Source organism: Tupaia chinensis, unplaced genomic scaffold (assembly GCF_000334495.1).
Source record: "Tupaia chinensis unplaced genomic scaffold, TupChi_1.0 Scaffold000013_1, whole genome shotgun sequence".
NCBI lineage: Eukaryota > Metazoa > Chordata > Mammalia > Scandentia > Tupaiidae > Tupaia > Tupaia belangeri.
Genome location: NW_006159443.1, coordinates 1,203,035 through 1,226,181, shown reverse-complemented (window position 1 = coordinate 1,226,181; position 23,147 = coordinate 1,203,035). Strand labels below are relative to the sequence as shown.

The 23,147-nt window shown below is 38.4% G+C and overlaps 1 protein-coding gene across 4 annotated transcripts in view; it reads left to right on the top strand.

Annotated features, from left to right (window-relative positions):
- Window positions 1–23,147, top strand: part of SCEL (sciellin) — a 130,726-nt gene that overhangs the window by 58,640 nt on the left and 48,939 nt on the right. For 3 of the 4 annotated variants that reach the window (XM_027769758.1, XM_027769756.1, XM_027769755.1), the window contains 7 exons: window positions 7,544–7,624; window positions 10,296–10,361; window positions 11,513–11,572; window positions 16,584–16,628; window positions 18,515–18,574; window positions 18,873–18,932; window positions 21,478–21,537. In XM_027769758.1, coding sequence (XP_027625559.1) covers window positions 7,544–7,624; window positions 10,296–10,361; window positions 11,513–11,572; window positions 16,584–16,628; window positions 18,515–18,574; window positions 18,873–18,932; window positions 21,478–21,537 — 432 coding nt within the window. The remainder of the gene's footprint in view (window positions 1–7,543; window positions 7,625–10,295; window positions 10,362–11,512; window positions 11,573–16,583; window positions 16,629–18,514; window positions 18,575–18,872; window positions 18,933–21,477; window positions 21,538–23,147) is intronic. The other variant, XM_027769757.1, reaches the window with a different exon arrangement.

Sequence of the window (23,147 nt, the reverse complement as noted above, 5' to 3'; positions counted from 1 at the left end):
CTAGTTTGACTTTAAAGAAAAGTTACGTTATCACTTAGTAATATTGCCTATCAGTGAGAGATTATAAATCTCGTGTCAGTTAAAAGCATGAGAACACTGAGACCAGCAGAAGGCAGAATGGTTATGTTACTGGACTCCCACGTACTCAACTATGATTTGAGTCCCGGACCTGGCAGCTTAAAACTCATGCCAGGCACATGTGCGTGAGTGCTCAAAATCCCAAGAGGAAACTGGAGGAGAAGGGATTATGGTGTGGTTATCCCCCATGGGCAGTGATTTCTTGCTTTCTGTCTTTCTATATCTCTCTGTCTCTTCAATGAGCACACATGCGGAATAATAAAAATCTCTTTAAAAACATGCACACAAGAACACTGATAGAGACTGTCTTTGGCTATTCAAATATTACTCATAGTCTTGATTCCATAAATCAGTTATTTTTCCCTTCTAAAACTGGACAGAAAATTGGAGCACACTGTGGGAATGTAGGTTTGCATTTTGTGGAGAGGAGTAGAAAATCCCTTTGTGCTTATTGACCAACCAAAGTTGATTTATGTTCTTATAGATCTAAACTAAATTTGAATTTAGTATCTGTGAACATTTGGAAATTATAGTACGTGAATGTCAAGGGACTTGTCATCTCTAGCAAGTGCTTAGGGCTTTGTGGAATTGTGGATTCTATGCAATAACTCTTTCTTCTTATGGTCATGCAGTGGTTTGCCATTTACAGATCTGGACCAGTCTCTTTCTTTCATAGGTAAAGACACAGAGTTTCAGAGGGAATCAGCATTCTTTCCAGGACCAAAAAGAAAGTTGGTAGCAAAGATAATCTAGAACCCAGATCTCTGGAATTCCAGTTGAATGCACACTCCATTGCTGGGAAATGCTTTATCCAACTTCTACTGGCCACTAGAAGATGAGACATCATCACAGTAACCACTTTTTTGAGCATGTGACATGTGTTCTATAACCTCTATGAAAGACTGGACCCCAACTTTTCTAGTCTTTGAATGCCTAGTTAGACCTTGTACATTGCTGTGTGTCCTAACATAATAACTAGGGCCGTTGGGGTAGAAGTGCTTGTTGAGCTGATGGCTTCTTCCTTGGGTAAGGAAATGTGTGAGAACTACCAAGTACCTGAAAGAATATTGATTGGATACAGTAAGATAGAGAGAGAAAACCATAGGACTTGACAACAGAAAGACTAATTAAAACAGTGACTGAGTCATTTACTAGACCTGTGAACCAGGGCAAATACTCAACTTTTTGAGTTTCAGTAAAATAATAGTAGTAGTAAGAACAATACATGCCCACAGGATAGATGTATGGATTGAATAAAACAATGTAGGCAAGAGCCAGACAAAGCTGACATATTGCTGAGACTCAATAAATATAAGTTCTACCTCTTTTAACATGGTTGGAATATAAATTCAATTTGTAGGGTTATAAAGGTGATAAGGAAACTCACAATTAAATACTGGTGTTATTTACTCTTGGTTCAACCCAGACTTGTGTTGTGGTAACACAAATGTTGTTCACAAAGTCAGACTGGAACAGAAGTCACAGAAGCAAGTGTGTCATCCAAAAAAAGCGATGACAGTAAGAAGTGATTTTTGCAGCAGCACATAAAATGAACTAATATAAACAGCTTTCTTTACAGTGATATTTCTTTTGGCTCTGGCTTTGAGCTACACTGCAAGTTTTTGCATGTTTCTCCTGAAAGCTTTCTTTTTATTCATCAAAACTACTCTTTACAATAATAGCCACTAACATGGTAGCATAGATCCTGCAAAGATCATGTGGGGGGTCAGTGGCAGGGCAGAAGGAAGAACCAGGGTCAATTTATCCAAGCTTAAACATTGCATCTTTAAGCAGAATTTAATCAGGACCTTCCAATGAATGTCTCCTGTTTTCTTGTCTTGAAAACATTCTGAGCCATAGCTTCCTGCCTCGCTCTTGCATTTTAATCCCCCTGCCTGGCATCACGTCATGCTCCTGGCATGGCATGAATGATTTCTCTTATTGCCAGTTTCCCCACCTCCACCATCTCCCCAGGGTCTGGGCTCTGTCATCTGTGGCTGCCATTGCAGAGATTCAAAGGAAAGCTCTTGGAGGTGAATTGATGCAGTATGGCCTGGCCCTGGCCCTGGCCCAGCAGAGGTGTCAATGCATCGCTCTAGGAAATAAATGTGGTCCTCTGCTTTTCTTGGTCTTTGCAACTACACACCCACCTTTTGTTTCTTCCCAGACCACCTCAGATTTACTTCTTCACCCACATCTACCTCCCAGAGCTGCTCAGTCAATATTCACCTACCTCTTTGAGACCTTAGACATTCTAACATGGAAGCTAGCATTTCATCAACATGGTTTTGGCATAAGCAAGCCTTGAGCTTTTGTTTTTGTTTTGTCCTTGCTATAGGGCTCCCGTGGTTGCCAGAAACAGAGAGAGGGAAAGTGAAAAATCACTCTCCGAGGGGATGGCCACACTGCAACTCCTCTTCCATTCTTCTCCCAGGATCTTGGGTACTCACACACATGCATCTGGTGTAATTCTCAACCGCTTGGTCTGGGAATTAGACTGTGCAGTTGTCCGTGTGGGATCCAGCACCTTAACCTCCATGCCACCTGCTGGCCTGAGCCTTCCATATTCTTTTTGTTGTTGTTGTTGGGGGGGGGGGGGGGGTTTTCCTTTATAGAAACGTGTCGACAGACAGAGAGAGAGAGAGAGACAGAAAGTGAGAAATCTCCCCCCAAGGGAGATGGTCACACCACAATCCCATCTCCTCCATTCTCCTCTCAGATCTTGGGCAAGCACGCACATGTACCCAGAGTGAGTTTAAGCCACCGGGTCCAGGACTCAAACTGCACTTGACTACACGGGAGTCCAGCAACATAGCCATTTTGCCAACTGCTGGTCTCAAGCCCTGTGTTTTCTTAATCCTCCTTTCCATCCTGCTACTTGCCTCTCTTCTGCCTGTCCACTGATATCCCATGCCCTGTATAGCACCATTATTACCCAGGACTGATCACCTCCTAACCCTTTTCTCTACTTCTGGAAAGAAAGCATATAATCCACTAAGCCACACAGTTACACTAAAGACTCTAGCACTTAATACATATGAGGAGGATCTTCAAAAAAATGCATGGAAAATACCTATTATGAAAAAACTATGCATGAATTTCATTTTTTTGCACCAAAATATACTTGCACTTGCATTATATTTTTTCATGAACTTTCTGAAGCCCCTTCATATATGTGACACAGAGATATTTTTTGAGACAAGGAGATGGTGTAAACACAAAATACAATTGACCCTGAACAAGATAGGTTTGAACAAGATGGGCACATTTGTATATGGATTTTTTTCAGTAACCTTACTGGAAAATACAATGTAGTACTGTAAATATATTTTCTCTTTCTTATGTTTTTTATTAATGTTTTCTTTTGTCTAGCTAAATTTATTATAAGAATGCAGTATATAATACATATCATGTACAAAATATGTATTAACTGGTGCTTGTATTGTCAATAAGGCTTCTAGTCAAATGTTAAATGTAATTTGGGGGAGTCAAAAGATATACGTGGATTTTTAACTGTGTGGGGTGCGTACTTCTAACCCCTGCATTGTTTGAGGGTTGACTATCTCAATTGCAGAATCTGACACTAAACCAGAATGGGGAGAGTATTCCTAGGAAATTGTTCTTCCAGAAATGTCATACTGAGTATTAACCCAGATAAGGAGTGATGCCTAATAGAGTTTCAATAATGGAATCAACAATGGAATTCTTCTATGAGAGAGCTGAGCTTATAGATTTTTAAAGTTTCAGGCCCTTCTTCAGTAACCATTTCCCTCCCTACCAAACTGAAATTCAGCTAATCAATTGCTCCTTCATTCATTCATGATGCTTGCTGATTCCAGAGGGCCCAGCCACTGTGGCACAAGTGGCAGGAAACTGTTGTACCAGGCCAAGGCCACATGGGAGACCTGAGTTCATATCCTGAGCATGCCACACGAGTAATGTCATGTGCCTGTGAATCCGGCTGGCTGTGAGGTGGGAGGGAGGATGGGAGGATTGCAGCATGGTGACATTCTGCTGAGTTCCTTTGCTTTCTTCTTCTCTTACTCCTTCTCTCAATAGATAAACCTTTTCAAAATTAGAATTGCCTTTAAATATGCGTGTGTATATGTATATACATATGTATATATATACACACACACATGCAATTCTATTTATATACACACTATATATATATATACACACTATTAATATACATATATATATATACACACACACACGCATATTTAAAGGCAATTCTATATAGGTATATATACACACACACATATATATATATATACACACACACTACGTATATATACACTATATATATATATATACTCTACACACATACACAATATACACACTATACAAACACACACACACACACACACACACACACACATACATACACAAATTCCTTGAGAGGTAGCATAGCATGAGGAGGGCTTAGGGAGTTGGACTTCCTGGTTGAAACTCCTCACTCTGCCTCTAAGATAGACAGATAGATATATATGTACATACATATACATATGTGTGTGTTTGTGCATGCACATGTGTGTATGTGTATCCATGTAGAAGATCCTTCCCCACCCTGATGTCTCACTTTTCTGACCTATCTAATTGTCTTCTTGTCTTTCATTCTGCCTCAGCCACCCATAAACCTTGCCTTTGTAAATAACCACACACTCTACAATATTCCAATTTCAATGCTTTCCCTCTCTAGCTTCCTCCTTTTGTCTGTCTAGGTGACTCCCTCCAGTCCTCTGGTTCCAGTAATTCTTTGGCCCCACCACAATCACCAATCCATTGGTTCTATCATAATTTTTACAATCCTTCACCCTGCATACCCTCATTTCCCTCCAAGCCCATCTCAGATGCCAAGGTCCCTCACTGCAATTCCTTTCTTGTGTACCCCTCCACTCTTTTGCCCTCATTCTCCTTGTACTCACTTGTTTGGATTATAAACTTAGTTAAATCTGACTATCTGTTCTTTGTCATCAAAGCATCTGCATATAGCAAATAAAATGATGTCACATGGTTTTAATTCCATGAGTACTAAGCTCAATGGAGCCATCAGTAGTGTGAGGACCCTTTGAGAGGCAGCATAGCATGAGGAGGACTTAGGGTGTTGGACTTCCTGGTTCAAGCTCCTCACTCTGCCTCTAAGATAAATCATTGGGGCTATTTATTTCCACTTTCTATGTCTCAGTCTTTTCATCTATAAAATGAGAAGAGTTATACTTATCCCTGTGACTACAATGAGAATAAATGAGTTAATATATGTAAAGTGCTTAGTAAAATTCCTGGCTGTACTAGTCCCATACAATGGCATGTTACTATTATTCTCCTAATACTTTTCCTGGGTCCACTTATTCTCCAAGAAAACCATGTATTATCTCATGTACTCTTTCTCTAACCTCTGGTTCCAGTTCACTTTTTTCACTGGAATTAATGATCTTGATCCCTATTATACTGAGAAAATCAAAGTAAACAAAAAGAAATTTTCTCTACCCCAAGTCAGCTAACATACCTCGACTATATCTATATGAGTCTGTGTCATCTGCTATGAATGAACTCTGTGTTTCTGTCTGAGACCAACCACTTCACCATGCCTGTGGTCCAGAACATCTGACCAGAAGTTTCCTCTCACTTTCTTGGATCATTCATCCTAGGAGGATGTTATCTACATTCCATAGTAACTGATCTTCCTTGATCTACCAACCTCAAGGTATCTACCCATTCCTCTCTTCCTTCTTCATTGCAAAACATCTACATCAATGCCTCTATATCTTTATTTCCCATTTTCTCCTACACTCTCTCCTATAATGCTCTTTTCAGCACTCTGCCATCAATAATTCTTTTATTATAGTTACCAATAATCACTATGCTACCAAAATCATGGGAATTTCCTGGTCCTTGTTTTACTCGATATATCAGTGGCATTTGCCATGGCCAATTACTCCCTCCTGGAAACATTTTTCTCACTTGGCTTCCAGGATACCACACCATCATGTATCTCTTCTTTTCTCCTGGGCCAGACTTCTTCAAGACTCTTTCATTATTTCCTTCTCATATTCTTGACCTCTAAATGTTGCAGGACCTATGGATCCAACCCTTGGTCTTCTTTTTGTTTCTGCTTGTACTGACTTCCCTGGTGATCTTAACCAGTTTCAAATGTTAAATGCCATCTCTAAGCTGATAATGTTCTCCAGGTATCCTCAGTGCTCATTTTATCACTTCCTTCAGGTCTCAGTTAAAATTTTGCCTACCAGAGGGGCCTTTCCAGGTCGTTCTAAATGAACTAGTGTCCCCACTCTATATCCCCTTGCACTGTTTTATTTTCTTCATTGCACTTTTATCCTTCCAATATCTGAATATGCTAAAGAAAACAATGTCAAATGGTTTTATTCTGATGCCATTGAGTACTAAGCTCAACAGCGCTTGTTTGTATATTGAAAGCTTTTTGAGAACAAGGACACTATCTACCTCATAAAGAGCCTTACACTTAGAAAGTTATCAATGTTCGCAGAGTAAGTACTCAGTCTCGTTCCGTCATGACAATACCCCAACAATCCTTTTAGAAGGATTATTACTGATGAAGAAACAGAATCAGGCTAACTCAGTGCTACATAACTAGCAATTCAGACAGCCTGACCCCAAAGCACACACCTGCTTGGCAAGCTACAGAAGCCAGAAGGATATTAGGAGCCAACAACAGAAGGGGACTTTTTTTAGGTACAGAGTTTATCTTGAAGATAATAGAGAACCACAGAGGTGAAAGTGGTGAGAGGGTGAGGAAGTGACCTGCCCTTGATAACGTGCTGATTCCTTCCAAAATATGTACATAAATGCTCATCCCCAGTTGCTAGGTCTTTAAAACATGCCAGTGTGGAGGTTACATTGGTATTTCTTTGGAAACTTTAGGCCAACTCTGTGTGTATGTGTGTGTGTGTGTGTGTGTGTGTGTGTATGCATTCACATATGTTCTGCTAGAATCAAACTGTCCTGTGCTGACAATATTTAAGTCAGATTTGGTTAAGCACTTCAAATCAACTTTACGTCGAGGTCTGTGGAATTGAAAACCTTTCTTGCTGTTTCCATAGCAGCCTGGTAGTTGACATAATTCCTAAAGAAGCTTATGCGTTAATGCCCAAGAACCATTTACTATGCACATGCACCACTGAATCAAAGTGCTTTGGACTTGAGCTAGGTATACTAGCAAAGTATTAAGCTATTTAAAGAACATATTATAGTTCAAACTATAGATAAAAAGGATAGAGTTAAATGAACTTTCAAAATATCTGTGTTGTAAATACTGGACTTCATTCATGTTTAGTACTCTGTGGATTCTGACCTTTCAGATACCTGAAACATGAGGGTGGTCAGATGTAAGAGACAATACCATGTAGACAATAAATGCATTTTGTTAAAAGATGCTAACATGTTTCTATGGTGAAGTAAATGTTTGTTTGTTTTTGTTTGAAAGGGAACTGGTTGTGCACCCTCCAATACCTCCAAAGCCCAGTTCTCCGCTTTCTTCTCCTCACCAGCTGAGACGAGATAACAGGTAGGACCTAGCACTCCAGAGTTTCTTGGCAAAATGAAATTCAAGGGAAACGAAAGCAAATGAATTGTGCACTGATTTGTCCAAAGCATGGGCATGTTTGGTGTGTGCACTCACTAAGGAAGAGCTTGTTGACCTTTTCTGACTTTATTTGTCATCAACTCATAGCTATTTATCTATCTCTCTATATATAATATATTTATGTTTGTCTTTGAATGCTGATGGCTATTTCTTGTCTTATTGCAATACGCCTTCAATATTAAAATGCAGTAATATTTATGTTCCGGAAGTATTTGTGTTTAGCCTTCTTATATGTTAGCTCCTAATATATAAATATAAGATATGTATTTTACATGTATGCTTTATGATATAAATAGAAACTATATTAAGCAACATATATACTATATATATTTGGTTTGTATTTACTGTATGTCTGTTACTCTTAACTTTCACATTAAGAGTTATGTATTCTGGTGAAAAAAAATTCTTGAAACTTCATTTCTACTCAAATTTTCTATTATGTTAGAACCTTTAAATAGGGGCTGGCAGGTGGCATGTTAGTTAAAGGTGCTGGACTCCCACGTGGCTGACCATTGATTGAGTCCCGGACCTGGCAGCTTACTTTCTCTCCCTCTCTCTGTGCCTCTCTGATCAAATTAAAATTAACAAATAAATAAATAAAGTTAAATAAAATAAATCTTTAAAGAAGAAATGCCTCTAAATAGTTCTTTAATTTTTTTTAGCTAATTTGTAATGTATTTCCAAACTATCACAAATTTTGATAAATTTTGTTCTCATAAACTTCTCTCCAAATCAGGAAATACAGACTTGCCTTTCTGCTTTAAATTGCTCACTCTATAGTTAATACTTAGAAACAAATTCAGAGATCTGAAAGTATTCTCATGTGTTCCTATTAAACAGTTTAATAATCTTGAGCCATTTTTTGAGATGTACATTTTATATTTCCATTTTTATTATTGTGAGATTAAAAAGTGGTATTTCAATGAAGACTGCATATATTAGATCTGCTTGATTGCCTGCCTTTAAGTCTTTTATATTTTTGCTTTTTGATGGTGAGTTTTTTGACACAAGGCAAGGCCCAATTATAGAATTATTCTTCAATATGACATAACTATAGAAACTCTCTTTAGTAAGAACAATTATAGAAATAATTTTCAGTGAGAGAGTAACGAGTAACTTCAGCTAGAAAATGCTGGGTAGCAGGCCTAAGTAACATTAGACATTCATTCTGTTAGGTTAATACTCTAGATGTTGAGTTTCTAGTATGTGAAACTTACCAGGACTTTTGAAATGTTGTCCTTAGGATGAGAACATAATTTTTAAAAAATGAATCAAGAGAATATTTCGCCACTGAACTAATTAAAAAATATAGATCCAATTTATAACTTTTTATTTGTACAATGGTTATAACTATCCCTTAAAAATGACTTCTCAGGCTTATTGTATTACACTATTTTTCCTTTTACTTCCCTAGTATTAAGCAATTAAATCTTAAGTTAAACAGGATTCTTTGTAAGGGGCTAAAATAAATGGACCTTGTTACTACCTAAATCTAATTTAAATCAGTGATGCTGGAGCAGTGAGCTTGTTTAGATTCAAAAGAAGTTAAATTTCACAGAAATTTGTCTGATTCATTTTTACTACTCCAATTTCTTTCTTGCACCACTGATCTGAAAAATAAAACTAGGACAACTTGCATGTTTTTTAAACCCTGATTACTTTAATCACAGGAAGATGATTTTAATGAAAGAATATGAAAGGGAAGTGTTTCCTATGTAATTAACACATGTCCTCAGGAGTACAAAAAAATAGTTGAATATAACTTCTTGAGCACAAGGAAGAATTGTGTAAGTGGGTCAGACAGATACTTAGAAAAAAAGTACGGAAAAACTTTATATCATAAAACTGTGACAGAACCTAACATAGTAAGATTTAGTTCTGTCAGCACAATGTGGCCATTCTCAATGTAATAGGTGTTCTTGAAATAGATACTTATTTTCTATCTTACCTGAGCAAGTGTATGTATTTCCTGATAATGCCAAATTTGGATAAGCTTTAAGAAAAAAATTATCTCTTGATATCTGATATAAATTCCTAATATTTAAAAATATTCTATTATCATCATTAGATAAGCATGAAAATGCTTTATTGATGAGTGGATACCAAAATAAATAAACATGAATATATTTAGAACAGATATTTCTAGATACCCCCAATGGTTAAAAATGACATGAAAAGAGGCAAAACCAAAATTAATACACTGGATGTTTTAGACTTTCCAATAGAAGATGGTAGAGTTCAAACCAACATAAAGAGCTCAGTTAAAGTTTGTTATCTCAGAGATGGTAGGTGGTGTGGTGAAAGGTGCTGGACTCCCACATGGCTGACTGCAGTTCAAGTCTCAGACCTGGTAGCTTGCTTTCTCACTCTCTCTCTCTCTCTCTCTCTCTCTCTCTCCTGCTCTGTCCTTCTCTGGCCAAACTAAAATAAGTAAATAAAATAAATCTTTGAAAAAAAAGTTTTGTTATCTCAAGTAATAGTATGGTTTCAATGCATGTTAATCTTTTTGAATATAAATTTTCTTATAATTTTAGATTTAACAGAGGGGTGTTTTCTTAACTAACAGATATTATCTTTAACTATAAAAATATAGGCAAATATGTCCACCTAAACCAAGCATGCATTCAGAAACCAACAGATCTGCTGAAAGAAGTACAAGGTACCATGAGCTCTAGCTGTGCCAATGTAACTGTAACAATGATAAAGTATGCTTTACTAGAACACAGTAAAAACAAAAAATGAGGGGGCCAGCAAGTGATATATTGGTTATATCCCTTGACTCCCACATGGCCAACCATGGTTCAAGTCCCAGACCTGGAGACTTGAAACTCAAGATGGGTGCATGCATGTGCATGTGTGTGCCTGTGTGTGCATGCCCGAAATCCCAAGAAGAGAACGGAGGAGAAGAGATTATGGCATGACCATCCCCATCTAGAGGGTGATTTTTCGCTTTCTTTCTCCCTGTCTCTCTGGTGAGTGCATGTGCCCTGTAACAAAAATCTAAATAAATAAATAAATAAATAAATAAATAAATAAATAAATAAAACAAAGACCAGCCAGTAGCATGATAGTTTAAGTGGTTGGGCCTCACATGGCTAACAGCATGAAAATCACGTGTGTGCGTGCCCAAACCCCCAAAAGAGAAATGGAGAAGGAATCGCATTAGGACCATCCCCTATGGAGAGTACTTTCTTACTTTCTCTCTCTGTGTCCCTCCTTGGTAAATGTGTGCCCTCTGGCAAATCACACACACACACACACACACATACACACACAGACTTTTCCCTTTGGAAATTTGAGAAGACATTTTCACCCATTTTGAGGGATGAACTAATTCTCTAGATCCATTGCTTAATGTTCCTTGAATCTGGTAAAAAAAAAAACTTCTGAACTCACTCCTGTGTTTGCCTGTTCAACTAAGTGTATTTTGTTTTCCATGTCCTTTTTAAAGTATAGAACTTGGGACGTGCCAAATACAAGTCCTTAAGAGAAAAAAATGTAGTTAATTTAGTGAGCACTAGATGGCAGAGCCAACACCCAAGTGGAATGACAGAGTGAGATGTGTGTGAGAGAGAGAGGGAGAGAAAAGGAGAGGAAGGGAGAGGGAGAGAGAGAATGGGGGATGTGAGTAGCTCTGTGTGCCATGAGCTAGTGTCATAGAATAGAACCATTGTGTTATTCTGCTAATTCAATAATTCCTGAACCCCTCAGGGACTATCAATTTCATCACTAAAAACAGATGAAAACTTCTAGTTCCTTTAAATACAACTCTACTGTCATTGACTTGTATTTCTTTTTCATCATTTGAAGGAGTCAGGATCTCAGTCCCATCGTCAAAGCAGCCACTTCACTGCAGAAAACAGACAAGGGGTAAGAGCTTTTTTTCCCTCTTTTTTATATTTAAAAAAATGCTTAGCCAGTACCTTTATAAGTTGCAAATATGAATGAAACCCCTGTTCTGTTTATTATATATAATTTAAAAGAAGAAAGCATCTCTAGATGCTTGATAAGTCACTAGGTAAGTGCCCCTGAATAATGGATGGTGCTGACATTTATGGACACTCTTCCTCTGCTGAGGCTTGTGGTGAATTTAGTCCTCTCAGTGACCTCAGCTGTTAAACCTTGTTCTGAACCTCTAGTCCTATGTTTAGGTTGCTGACCCAGATCTCAACTTACCTGTCTCCCCACACCTCGCTTAAGATGCCCTGGGTCATGTTCAACTTGCTTCTCAATTATGCTATTTCCTGGGCTACTGCTCTCTTCCTTCATTCCTGCAGGCTCACATTGCTGGCATCATTCTAGATTCTTCTTTCTTTCCCCTGCTGTGCGTACCAGGCACCTATGGGCTAAATACACGCCTCTCATGACCACACAGTCTCGTCCCAGTCAAACTCTCAGTACCTCTGGCATAGGTCATTAGAGTAGCTATCCAGATGTACTTATGGCCCTTCAGTCTCTCCTTCCACCACTTCCTTGTACCACCCTTCAATGCCAGAATTGTCTTCCTGATATTCTGCTCAATCACTGCACTAGCTCCTCATTGAACATTCAATTATATCTAGACTTATTTGAAGCCTTTGCTAACCTGGCTACAGTCTAACATTCCAAAGTTATTTCTGATTTTACCCTTAGCCAAGGAGACTTCAAAAAGTGAATGGAAAATGAAATGAAAGCATAAGTCTATTTGGGTGCAATTTTTTTTTTCAAAATAATACATAGTTTTGAAGTTCCTTCACCCCTTGTATCTATCCTGGACTTAATGTCAAACTAAATTGCCTCCTTCTATAGTCTCCAGTTATTCTGATTATTTATGCCACATGGTGACCTTTTCCAGACTCGAGGTCAAAACACAGTGATTCATCCAAGTTCTATCCATGTTTCAAGATCCAGATCAAATATGAATGATGGGGGGTGATGTGACTTCTGCCCCTCTAAGCTACTAGAGCTCCCCCCCGACCCCACTATTCAGATTTTATAACCGTCAGATGTGACTGTTTCGTGTTATTTGTATAAATGTGTCATCTTCTCTGTAATCGCTACAGTTTCTCTGGGCAGATATTTTGTCTTATTCACCAGTGTCTTTCACAGAGGCTGACATGATACTTTATACAAAGAGGTGTTTACATACTAGAGTATAGTAAAATAATGATGAGCAGTGAGACAACCTTCGTATAAACATTCTATCATTTCAATCCAAAACCTGCAAGTATTTCTCTTGTTTCATGGACTTTACTAATACGAAGAAGGTGCTAGAGGGACCAACAGGTGGTGTGGTCGCTAAGGTACTAACTAGATTCCCACATGGCTGATCACGGTTCAAATTCCAAACCTAGGGGCTTGAAAATCATGCTGGTTGCATGTGCATGCATGTCCAAAATCCCAGAAGGAGAATGGAGAAGGGATGGTGGCATGGCCATCATCCCAGGGGGTGATTTCTCATTTTCCCTCCTTCTGTTTCTCTCTCCAATGAGCACATATGGAAAACATCTTAAAAGAAAAAAAAAAAACAGAATGCTGCTGGAGATTATAGTCTCAGTCAAAAAACTGAAGGGCAGTAACAAAAATAACACTTCACGTTTTTGCGCGTGTGCCTATTTATAAACAAGAATCTCCAAATCCAGAGACTAGAAAATGTCTTGAACATTTCAGTTCCATTTCTTATTCTACCTAAGTGCTTAGATCTTTCTTTTTATTTTTGAGAATTACTTTTTAGTGGAATTAACTAATTAATTAATTAATTTATAATTTGACTAGAGAGAGACAGAGTGAGAGAGAGAAAGTAAAAAAGCAAGCCGTCAGGTCTGAGACTTGAACCATGGTTGACAATGTGGGAGTCCAGCACCCTTAACCACCATGCCACCTGTTGGCCCCCTAAGTGCCTAGATCTTTCATTGTTTTGATTTGTTTTTGTTTGAGGCAATGTTTTGTTCTCAATAGGGATTAGACAATTTTTTTGGTGGGTGATGGGGGTCTTTAAACAAAAGGTAAGTGAATGGGATCAGCAGATGGTGTAATTGTTACATTGCTGGATTCCCACATAGTAAATTGCTGTTCAAGTCCCGGACATGGCAGCTTAAAACTCATGCCAGGCATATGTGTGTGCGTGCCCAAGATCCTGAGAGGAGACTGGAGAAGAAGGGATTGTGGTGTGGCCATCCCCCGTGGAGGGGATGATTTCTCACATTCTGTCTCTCTCTGTCTCTCCAGCAAGCGCAGGCACCCTATAGTAAAAAAGCTCTCTCTCTCTAAATTAAAAAAAAAAATTAAAAAGAGAGGGATAAATGAGAAATGCTGAAGGAAAATTATGGTTTGTTATAAATAAAATAAAAACAGGAGTGACTTAAACTTTCATGCCCCCCACTTTCTAGACACAAAGTACACATTTCACAGTGGGGCACATTCATCAAGAATAGAACTTGCTTCTTCAACAGGGATCAGGGAAATGTCTAGCGCATCAACATATTTGTCCCAGAGGATTGTTACTGCAGGTTTCCCAAAGGGACTAGAAATAGCTTTATTTATCTGAGCTGCTGTTCTTTGTGAAATGGAGAGTTACTGCTATCTGATTAAGAACATTTAATTTGTTACAATTGCAGTGGTAAAACTTAATATCCAAAACTTTCATCAATTTAAAGTCATTTTGAAGTTCAAGTTTTTTACTCAAAATACAGTCTCCATTTATTTCATTTACCACAAAGTGTCTTCTCATGATTTATGTGAATTTTCTAGTGATAAACAGGAGCATTCCCCAAATGTGGATAGTCTCATCCCTGTGGCTCATACAAGTTAGAAAGGTCTGGGGCTAAACCGGATGCGCTTTCCTCAGGAATGCAGATTCACATCTTCAGAGTTGGCAGGTGGAATGCCAAACAAGAAGCAAAGAAGGGACATTGCATCAGAGGACTGAGTAGTGCTTGTTCCACAGAAAGATAGAGAGGTTATCAATATTTTGCCAGGAGCAGCAATGTTTAGATTTCAGTATTTATTCTCTGCCTTCGACCCTACATCAAATATGTAAGATTACTTAAAAAGATTCATCTATGTGATGATTGTTAATTGCACATATTTTTTTAGGGTCTCTAAGAGGACTGTCCTCTGCAGTTACTCTAGAGATAGTACTGTGTCAGGCATCTTCAACGCACAGATGTGACTTAGCAACTATACTTCTCTAAGACTAAACTAAAGTCTTGTGTCTCTAGATGAAGTTAAAAAGCATGGAGAACAACTGTGGTTTCCAGAGACTGTGTGGAAGGAGACTGGGGAGCTGGGGAGAGTGGGAGGAAGGAAATCAAAGGGAAAAAGAAAGAAACAAAGCATTTAAGGGTCACCAAAACAGGCAAAAATCTAAATATTGGAAGCAGTTGTTAAATTAAAAAATTTAGTATTGACAGGACACTAATATAGTGGCCAAAATTGAGAGTTTGTGGCTTGCCAGGCACCATGTTAAACACTGTATATCCATTAATTTACAAATTTCTTTTTGATGTGGGTATGACTAATATTCTCATTTTATAAATGGGAATATTGAAGTAGCAAGAGGTTAGTTCGGTAACTTACTCAGGGTCACCAATGAATAAGTGGTGAATCCTGGATTGGAATCTAAGGATCCTTAAAACCTGAATGTGTAGCTATTAAATTACTGGGTCTCCCAACCTTCTGGCAACCAACACCACGGATGACCGAGGAAGAAAGAGGAACACTGAGAAAACTTGAGGAATGTGAGAGTCTAGAGTAGGAAGAAGGGAAAACTCAGATTTGTGAATGAAACAAATGGATGACAAAAGAAAGATGGCGGTGGAGGGTGGTGGAGAAAAAGGCTGGGAAGAGGACATTGTGTGAGGAGGGAACAGGAGAAAGAAACCAAGAACACTTTCACAACCATGCTCCTCTACCTCACCCTTCTACCTGGGGAAGAAAGATGAACCCAGGTAATTTCAATGAAATTCCTGACCCTAAAGCTGTAACTTAAGTAGGTTTATTATTATTTTTTTAAAGAGGTTTTTGGTATAGGGTTAAGTATGGTTGCTGGAGAGACAGAGAGACAGAAAGTGAGAAATCATCCCCCACCGCAAGGCCACAATCCTTTCTTCTCCGTTCTCTCAGGATTCTGACCACAGATGCACATACGCCTGCCATGAGTTTTAAGCCGCCGGTCCAGGACTCAAACCGTGGTCGACTATGTGGGAGTCCAATGATGTAATTATTGTACCAACTGCTGGTCTCAGTTTTAAAACTAGAAACAAGTTAGGAATTTAGCTGACCTGTAACACGATAGGAGTAGAATTCAAGAAAGAAGCCAGTGTTGCTGATGAACTGTGTTCTCCAGCTGTTACTTTCTTTGTAAGCATACACTGTGCAAAGATAGAGGCCTTGATTAGTCAATATTTGTTGATTTAGTTTAAAATGTGTGCTGGGCATCTACTGTATAAAAACACTATTAAAAATGGAAGCAGGATCAAATGTAAAACAATTCTAAATTTTAGGGTGTGTGTGTGTGTGTGTGTGTGTGTGTGTGAGAAAGAGAGAGAGAGAGAGGGAGAGAAAGAGAATATGTATTTTTGTGAACAGGTGTGCAACTGCCATATTACTAAGATGGATAACCAAAGCACTATAAAGGAGATGCAAAAGTACTAAAATGCTAAAAGGGCTTCAACCATGTAGGGAACTTTTCAGTAGGACAACCAAGAAAAGCTTTCTGGAGAAAGTATTTGAGGGGAACTTTGAAGAATAACCAAGATTTTCAGAGATGGAAAAAGTGGGACATGCGCTATATTTCAGAGATCTCAGATCTTGTTTTAAGGTGAATCTACTCTTGACTCCAGACAGGCTTTTACTGATGTTAGTTTGTTGTTGTTGTTTTGTATTTTATCTCCTACAAAAGTGAAGAATTGGATAATCTCATTAAAATGAACAAAAGTTTGAATAGGTAAGATTTTTTAAGTGTCTATTTTTTATTTTTGCTTTATTACTGAGTTTCACAATATAACTTCTTACATCTTTTCAGTCTTTGAGTGTGAGAACCCACATACCAGCCTAGTTAAAAATATCCTACAATACATACAGTTAACATAGTGTACTGTATATTTCAAAGTTGCTAAGAGTATAAATTTCAAATGTTCTTACCACAAAGAATAATAAGTATATGAGATGATAGGTATGGTAATTAGTTTGATTTAATTATTCTACATTTTATTCATAAATCATAAGATCACTTTATACCCTATAAATATTTACAATTATAAATAGTCAATTTATAATAAAAACAATCTAATTAAAACCCTACAAGTCTTGAATAAAAAGCTTACAGAAATAATCTTACTGTATGAATGGTTATTAAAGTCTAAAAACACTACTATTGAAGAGTGATTTTTTTTCACTTTATTATTTTTTAAGGCAGTTATAGAACTAAGCACACAGGTTTTTGCTGTAGGATGTGTGTGCCTATACCCGAGAGACAGAGACAGGCAGACAGACAGAAAGCTAGAAATTACCCCCCAACCCAGGAAGATGGCCATGCCACAATCACTTCTCCATTCTCCTCTCAGGATTTTGGGCATGCATGCAAATGCTTCTGGCATGAGTTTTAAGTCTCTGGGTCCAGTACTCAAACTGCAGTTGATGGCATGGGGGTCCAATGACATAACCATTATGCCACCTGCTAGTCCCTTGGCTTAGTTTTAATCATTACACTTATTGTCTTAATTAACATCATGTCCTTATTTTGAATCATTCCTAATTGCATAACTTTAAGTATGCTAAGAAAAATGACTAATTGAGTCTATGGCAGAGATGTAGACAATTTTTAGGTGTCTCTGTTACTTGGCATACTAACTATTAAATGGGCAAGGGTCAACAAGGAGGAAACAAGTCAATTTCGAAGAAATGAGTTGACCTGAGGATCAAGAGGTGTGGGTCTTAGACCCTGATCTCAGTACTGATCTGTGTGATGACCATGATGCATCACTTACACTTGCTGCTTTTTTTTTTTTCTGATTTTTTTTTTTTGAGAGGTTTTTCACTATAGGGTGCATGCACTTGCCAGAGAGAGAGACAGAGAGACAGAAAGAGAGAAATCACCCCCCAGAGGGGATGGCCATGCCGCAATCCCTTCTCCTCCATTCTCCTCTCGGGATCTTGGGCATGCACGCACATGCGCCCGGCGTGGGTTTTAAGTCACCGGGTCCGGGACGCGAACCGCGGTCGACTACGTGGGAGTCCAGCGACATAGCCATTACGCCAACTGCTGGTTCCCCACTTGCTGCTTTTCATTCACTGAGACAAAGTTTTCAGTCTGAAGGTGCAGACTCCATGGCCTCCGAGGCTCAGCCGTGTAATGAATGAAGGGGGCAGACTGTATTAAACTTAGGCAGTGAGAGAACTTGGCAAGAAGGAGAGCTACCGCCCTCCAAAGCAGTTTCCAGCCCCAGGCGAGAGTTAGCACATGTAGACTTGAACCATGTCTTGTGAACATTTTCAGGAGATCCTGAAAATCTAGGTTTCTACGTGTCAGGGCCCTTTTGTAAACATTGACACACATTAAAAATAAGAACATTTTATGAATCCACATAACACATCTATAGACCTAATAGTGCTTGAAGATCCCTAGGTTAGATATTTTTATTTTATTTTTTTCTAAGGTAGACTACAATTTAAATTTTGAATCTATAAAGATACCTGTTTGGAATAAAGTAATCATAAGGATTGTAGCTATTGTATCTATTTCCTGTCTGAGATACAAACTGGTCTACTTTTTATGGAGAATTAAGCATCTGTTATTACCACTGATGATTTTTTTAATCAATATGTTTAAAGAAATCAAGGTCTTGATGGTCTCTTCAGAGCGAATCCAAGGACAGATCAAACAGACAAAAGGTAAGTGCATCTTTCTGCAGTCTGAAAGTCCTGCCTCCCAGATTGCTTGTTTGAGTCCTGCAGACATTAGCTGGAAGGAAGACGCATCCTCTGGCATGGAAATGTGCTAGCAGATGGGGCAGAGCTCAGCATTGTACATTTAGTTCAGATGTAATTGCCCAGAAGAATTTCAACTCTTCCATTCAATAGGAGTAAATGAGCAATTCATGGAGAATGTTTACTGTTTCTGACCTTCCAAGATACTATACAATCACATTTTAAAACACAGAGTTTTATTTGAATTTCGTTGTGTCGACAGGGCCAAAAGCCTGGAAAGTCTCATCCATGTGAATACTGGGACCGACAAAGATGGCAAACGGTAAGATTTGACTAAGACAGGCCACTGTGAGTCCTAGACTGTATACTGTTTTCTGGGTAAGGGTCAGGCAGGCTGGTGGAACAGTCCTGAGGCCAAGGTCAGGAGATGGCGAGGTAGTGGTTCTTGCTTTGTTACCAACATCAAGCTGAGTGACCCTGGGCAAATCACTTCATCTTTGGAGACCTCTGTTTTCTCACCCTATAAAAAAAAGTATATTACTAAGATGATCTCCAAGTTCCTTTTTGCATTGAAAAAGGAAAGAAATTCCAATTGGCTGGTTTATGGACTAGATATATTTACTATAAGACATTTAGCTACTAGAAGATACTCCTTCAGGACCAAGATTTTGAATGTACTTAGATGCTTTTCACTTAGAATCTTGGTAGAGTCAACTTGATATGTATATCTCTTTATATGTACTTGGAAATATATTAAGGTCCATGCCTTTATTTATTTCACATTATAAAATTGGTTGATTAATGAGTAGTAACTAAACTGATAGCAGTTGAGGGGTTATAGTTCTAAACTGATACTGATATACTAAAAATTTGATTTACATTACTGATAGGAGTTTTCATGTTGAAAGAGGCCCAACTTCTAGGTTCATGAAAGAAATTTATAGAATAGTCAAGAGTGACAATGGGGAAGAATTTATGAGATTTCTGCTCTTTTTTTCTCCTAGATTGCCTATTTACTTTGTATTTATTTGGCCATTAAATTTGACTTTGTAGTAGGATAATGATTTCTTTTGTCACAGCTATTTTTAAAAACCATTTATCCGTGCCAATCTGTGCACAGAATGGTATTCTAGCTTTCCAAGTCCATCCTGGCAGATGCCTTATCTGAGGCAGAACACTTACCAAGGTCTGGGTGGTGACAAACGTGAGAAATAACCATCACACAGACATCCAATGATTATTGACATCATACCATCATAATGTAAACATACTAACATATTACAGGTGATTTGTTCCAAACGGAGACTAGATGAAGGTGGAGACTCTTAGATTCTCTGTAAAGTCATTGTACGAGCTTTACAAGAAAAGATGAGATTTCAGATAATTTTTAAAATGGAGGATCAGTCTGTGATCTGGTAGTTAAGGGAGTTGGATCCCACATGGCTAGCCTAGACTGTGTGGGCTGGAAAAACACCTGGGCATGTTTGTGAGTGCCCCAAATCCTGACAGGATGGAGAAATGGAAGAGAGGGGATTGCTACATGACTACCCTCCACATAGGGGACTTTCTCCCTTTCTGTCTGTCTCCCTACCTCTGCCTGGCAAGTGCACACACCCTCTGGCAAAAGTATTTTTTTAAAATGGAGTTTGAAGGGTTCTACAAAAAATGCTGGAAAATAGGAAAAGAAGGGTAAACAACACAAGTAGATCATTTTATAGGCTAGGGAGGAGAAAAGAGAAGTGATTTATAATCTGGTATACCTTAATGGAAACAGCTTTGATGCAGGAATAACTGTACTTTTCAGCATGATAGGTGTTGAAAGAATCCCACCTCCTTTCCCTTTTCCTCTTTCTTCCTCTTTCTTATATGGACATTTCTTAACATGTCAATAATCTCCTCGCAGTGAAATCAGAGACACATGAAAATGGCAAAGTGAAACATGTAGACAAGTGGGACATTAGAGGGATTTGCTTTCATATTCTCTAACTGGAGTAACGGGCATGTGAAATTTTATCCTATGTGTAAAGTATCCACTTATGTAAAGTATTGGAGCCATATCTTGACTTTTCTTAGGTGACTTTGGATCTTTTAAATATACCCTTGAACTTTTTAGGAGACATGTCCTGTCTAAATCCCCAGTGTTTAGATTTAAATGTTGATCAATTATTTCCACCTGATATGAATTATTTTCATTCTTAGATAAGACCATATCTCAAATATGTATTAAAGTCTGCCTCCTACCAACCTACCCTCAAGAAGGCAGAAGCTTAGACCAAGGGGAAATCTGTACTTTTAAATGGATTTGATCCTAATCAAGTAATAGTTGGATCTTGTGTGTGTGCACACATGTGTGCATGTATGTGTGTGTATAGTGTTTTTAGGCAGAATCGTGCCCAATCTGGATCCTCCTGCCTCAGCCTCCTGAGTAGCTGGGACCATGGCATATAATGTCATGCCCAACTCTTTCAGACAGGGTCTCATTATGTTCCTACGCTGGCCCCAAATTGTCAGTCACCCTGCCTCAGCTCCCCTCGTAGGTGGGGCTACAGGTGTGCACCATGATGCCTGACATTTTAGGTTGGGCCAGCAATCAATCCTGGTCTCCCATGTGGGCTCCACTTGCCAAGCAGCAGCATCCAGTGCACTAGAGGAGCTAGTCTTGGTGGGGATCTTAACATCAGGATGCCCCTTATGCTCTTAGCATGATGATTAGAACTTGAATGCACTATTTCTAAGAACTCCTTATCTTTTAGGCACTGATTACATGATATTCCTGTTATGGGAAATCTGTTGTTGTCATAAGAGATTCTGAATATATCATTAAGTTGCTCTTTCTCTCTTTTATTTTTTTCCCCAATGTTACAAAGAAACAAAGGCCTTGGAAGTCTTATGAATGTTAACCGAAGCACTGACAAAAACAATAAAGGGTAAGTAGAATTCCTGTCTTAGTGGGCTCTCCTTTCTTTCAGGTTAGCTTTTTTACCATTTTTAAATTACAATTATTATTTTAGAGAGGCTTTTTTTGCTACAGGGTGCATGCACTCATCAGAGAGACAAAGAGAGACAGAGAGAAAGCAAGCAAGAAATCACCCCCCAGGGTAAATGGCCATACCACAATTCCTTCTCCTCTATTCTCCTCTCCAGATTTGGGGCATGCGCACATATGCGCCCAGCATGAGTTTCAAGTCTCTAGGTCTGGGACTTGAATTGTGATTGAATACATGAGAGTCCAGTGATGTAACCATTATGTCATCTGCTGGTCCCATTATTTCTTTTAATAATCAGTAACTCTGTATCATTACAGCATACCAAATGACTTTTCCCATCCTGAATACACTATATATGGGTTCAATCAAAGATATTACCAAACATATTATCAACAGATAATTTCCCATTTTTGTGTCCCTTCAATGTTTTACTTCTTTCTTTTTCCACCTTGATTCCTTCCCTCTCACCCTGCCTCATTTCCCACTCTCCTCCCACACGGTCTCTTGCATCCATAGTTGCTCTCCATGCCTTTTGTCATCCAATCTTTCAGTTTTTGCCACAGAGTAGAGTGCTTTTTACCACTTATACTTTGCTTCCCTGTCACAGATGAATGGCTGCACTGTTTAGACCTATAGGAAATGGTAGGGAAAAGGAATATCATAAGTGCTGTTTCCATAGGAGCACACGTTTGAGGTACATTAAAGCAGATGAAGAAAAACTCATTACATATTCTCTTATTTTATATGTTCTTAAATAATTTTAAAAATGAGCCAGATTTTTGTATTTAAGTTCAGAAATATAAAGGAAAAAAATTGTAAAGCAAGATGTACATTGGGAAACTTTTAAAAACTGATTTGGGCTAGTTTATTTCAAGCATTGCTGTAGAAATTAACAAAGGTAAATTAAGGATAATTGCTTCAAAAGTTTTTCTGGCTATTGGGTCCTAAAAGGAACCTATTTGTTTATGAAGATTTCAGAGAAAACTTTATGTAACCTAACTGACATAAAGTTTTGATATTTTTTTCAAAGAGGCCAAGACCTTGAATCCATTATCAAAGTGGAGGCCAAGACAGATAAAACCAACAGAGGGTCAGAGTTGCTTGGAAGTCTCTGAATCTTGGGTATTTTTCCTACACTAATTATGTGATATTTTCAGTGATATTAAGGACATCACATCTTTGAGTTTGTCTTCTCTGTTCTGCGTCTGATCCCTGGTGCCCTGATTTTCACTTCAAAGTGCCTGCAATACATTCTATCTAAATTTACTTTTACATGTAGCCCGATAAAATCCTAGAGATGAGCTTAACTATATTATCAATAGGTAATACGTATACTAAAAGTTAATATCAATATAATCCCCCCTGGACTAGCAAATAGGGTAGTGGTTATGTTGTCGAACACCCACATGACCAACCACAGTTCGAGTCACAGACCCAGTAGCTTCAAAATCACGCTAGGCCTATGTGTGTGCATGCCCAAGATCCTGTAGTGAATGGAGGAGAAAGGACTGCGGCATGGCCATCCCCCTAGGGGGCTGATTTCTCTTTCG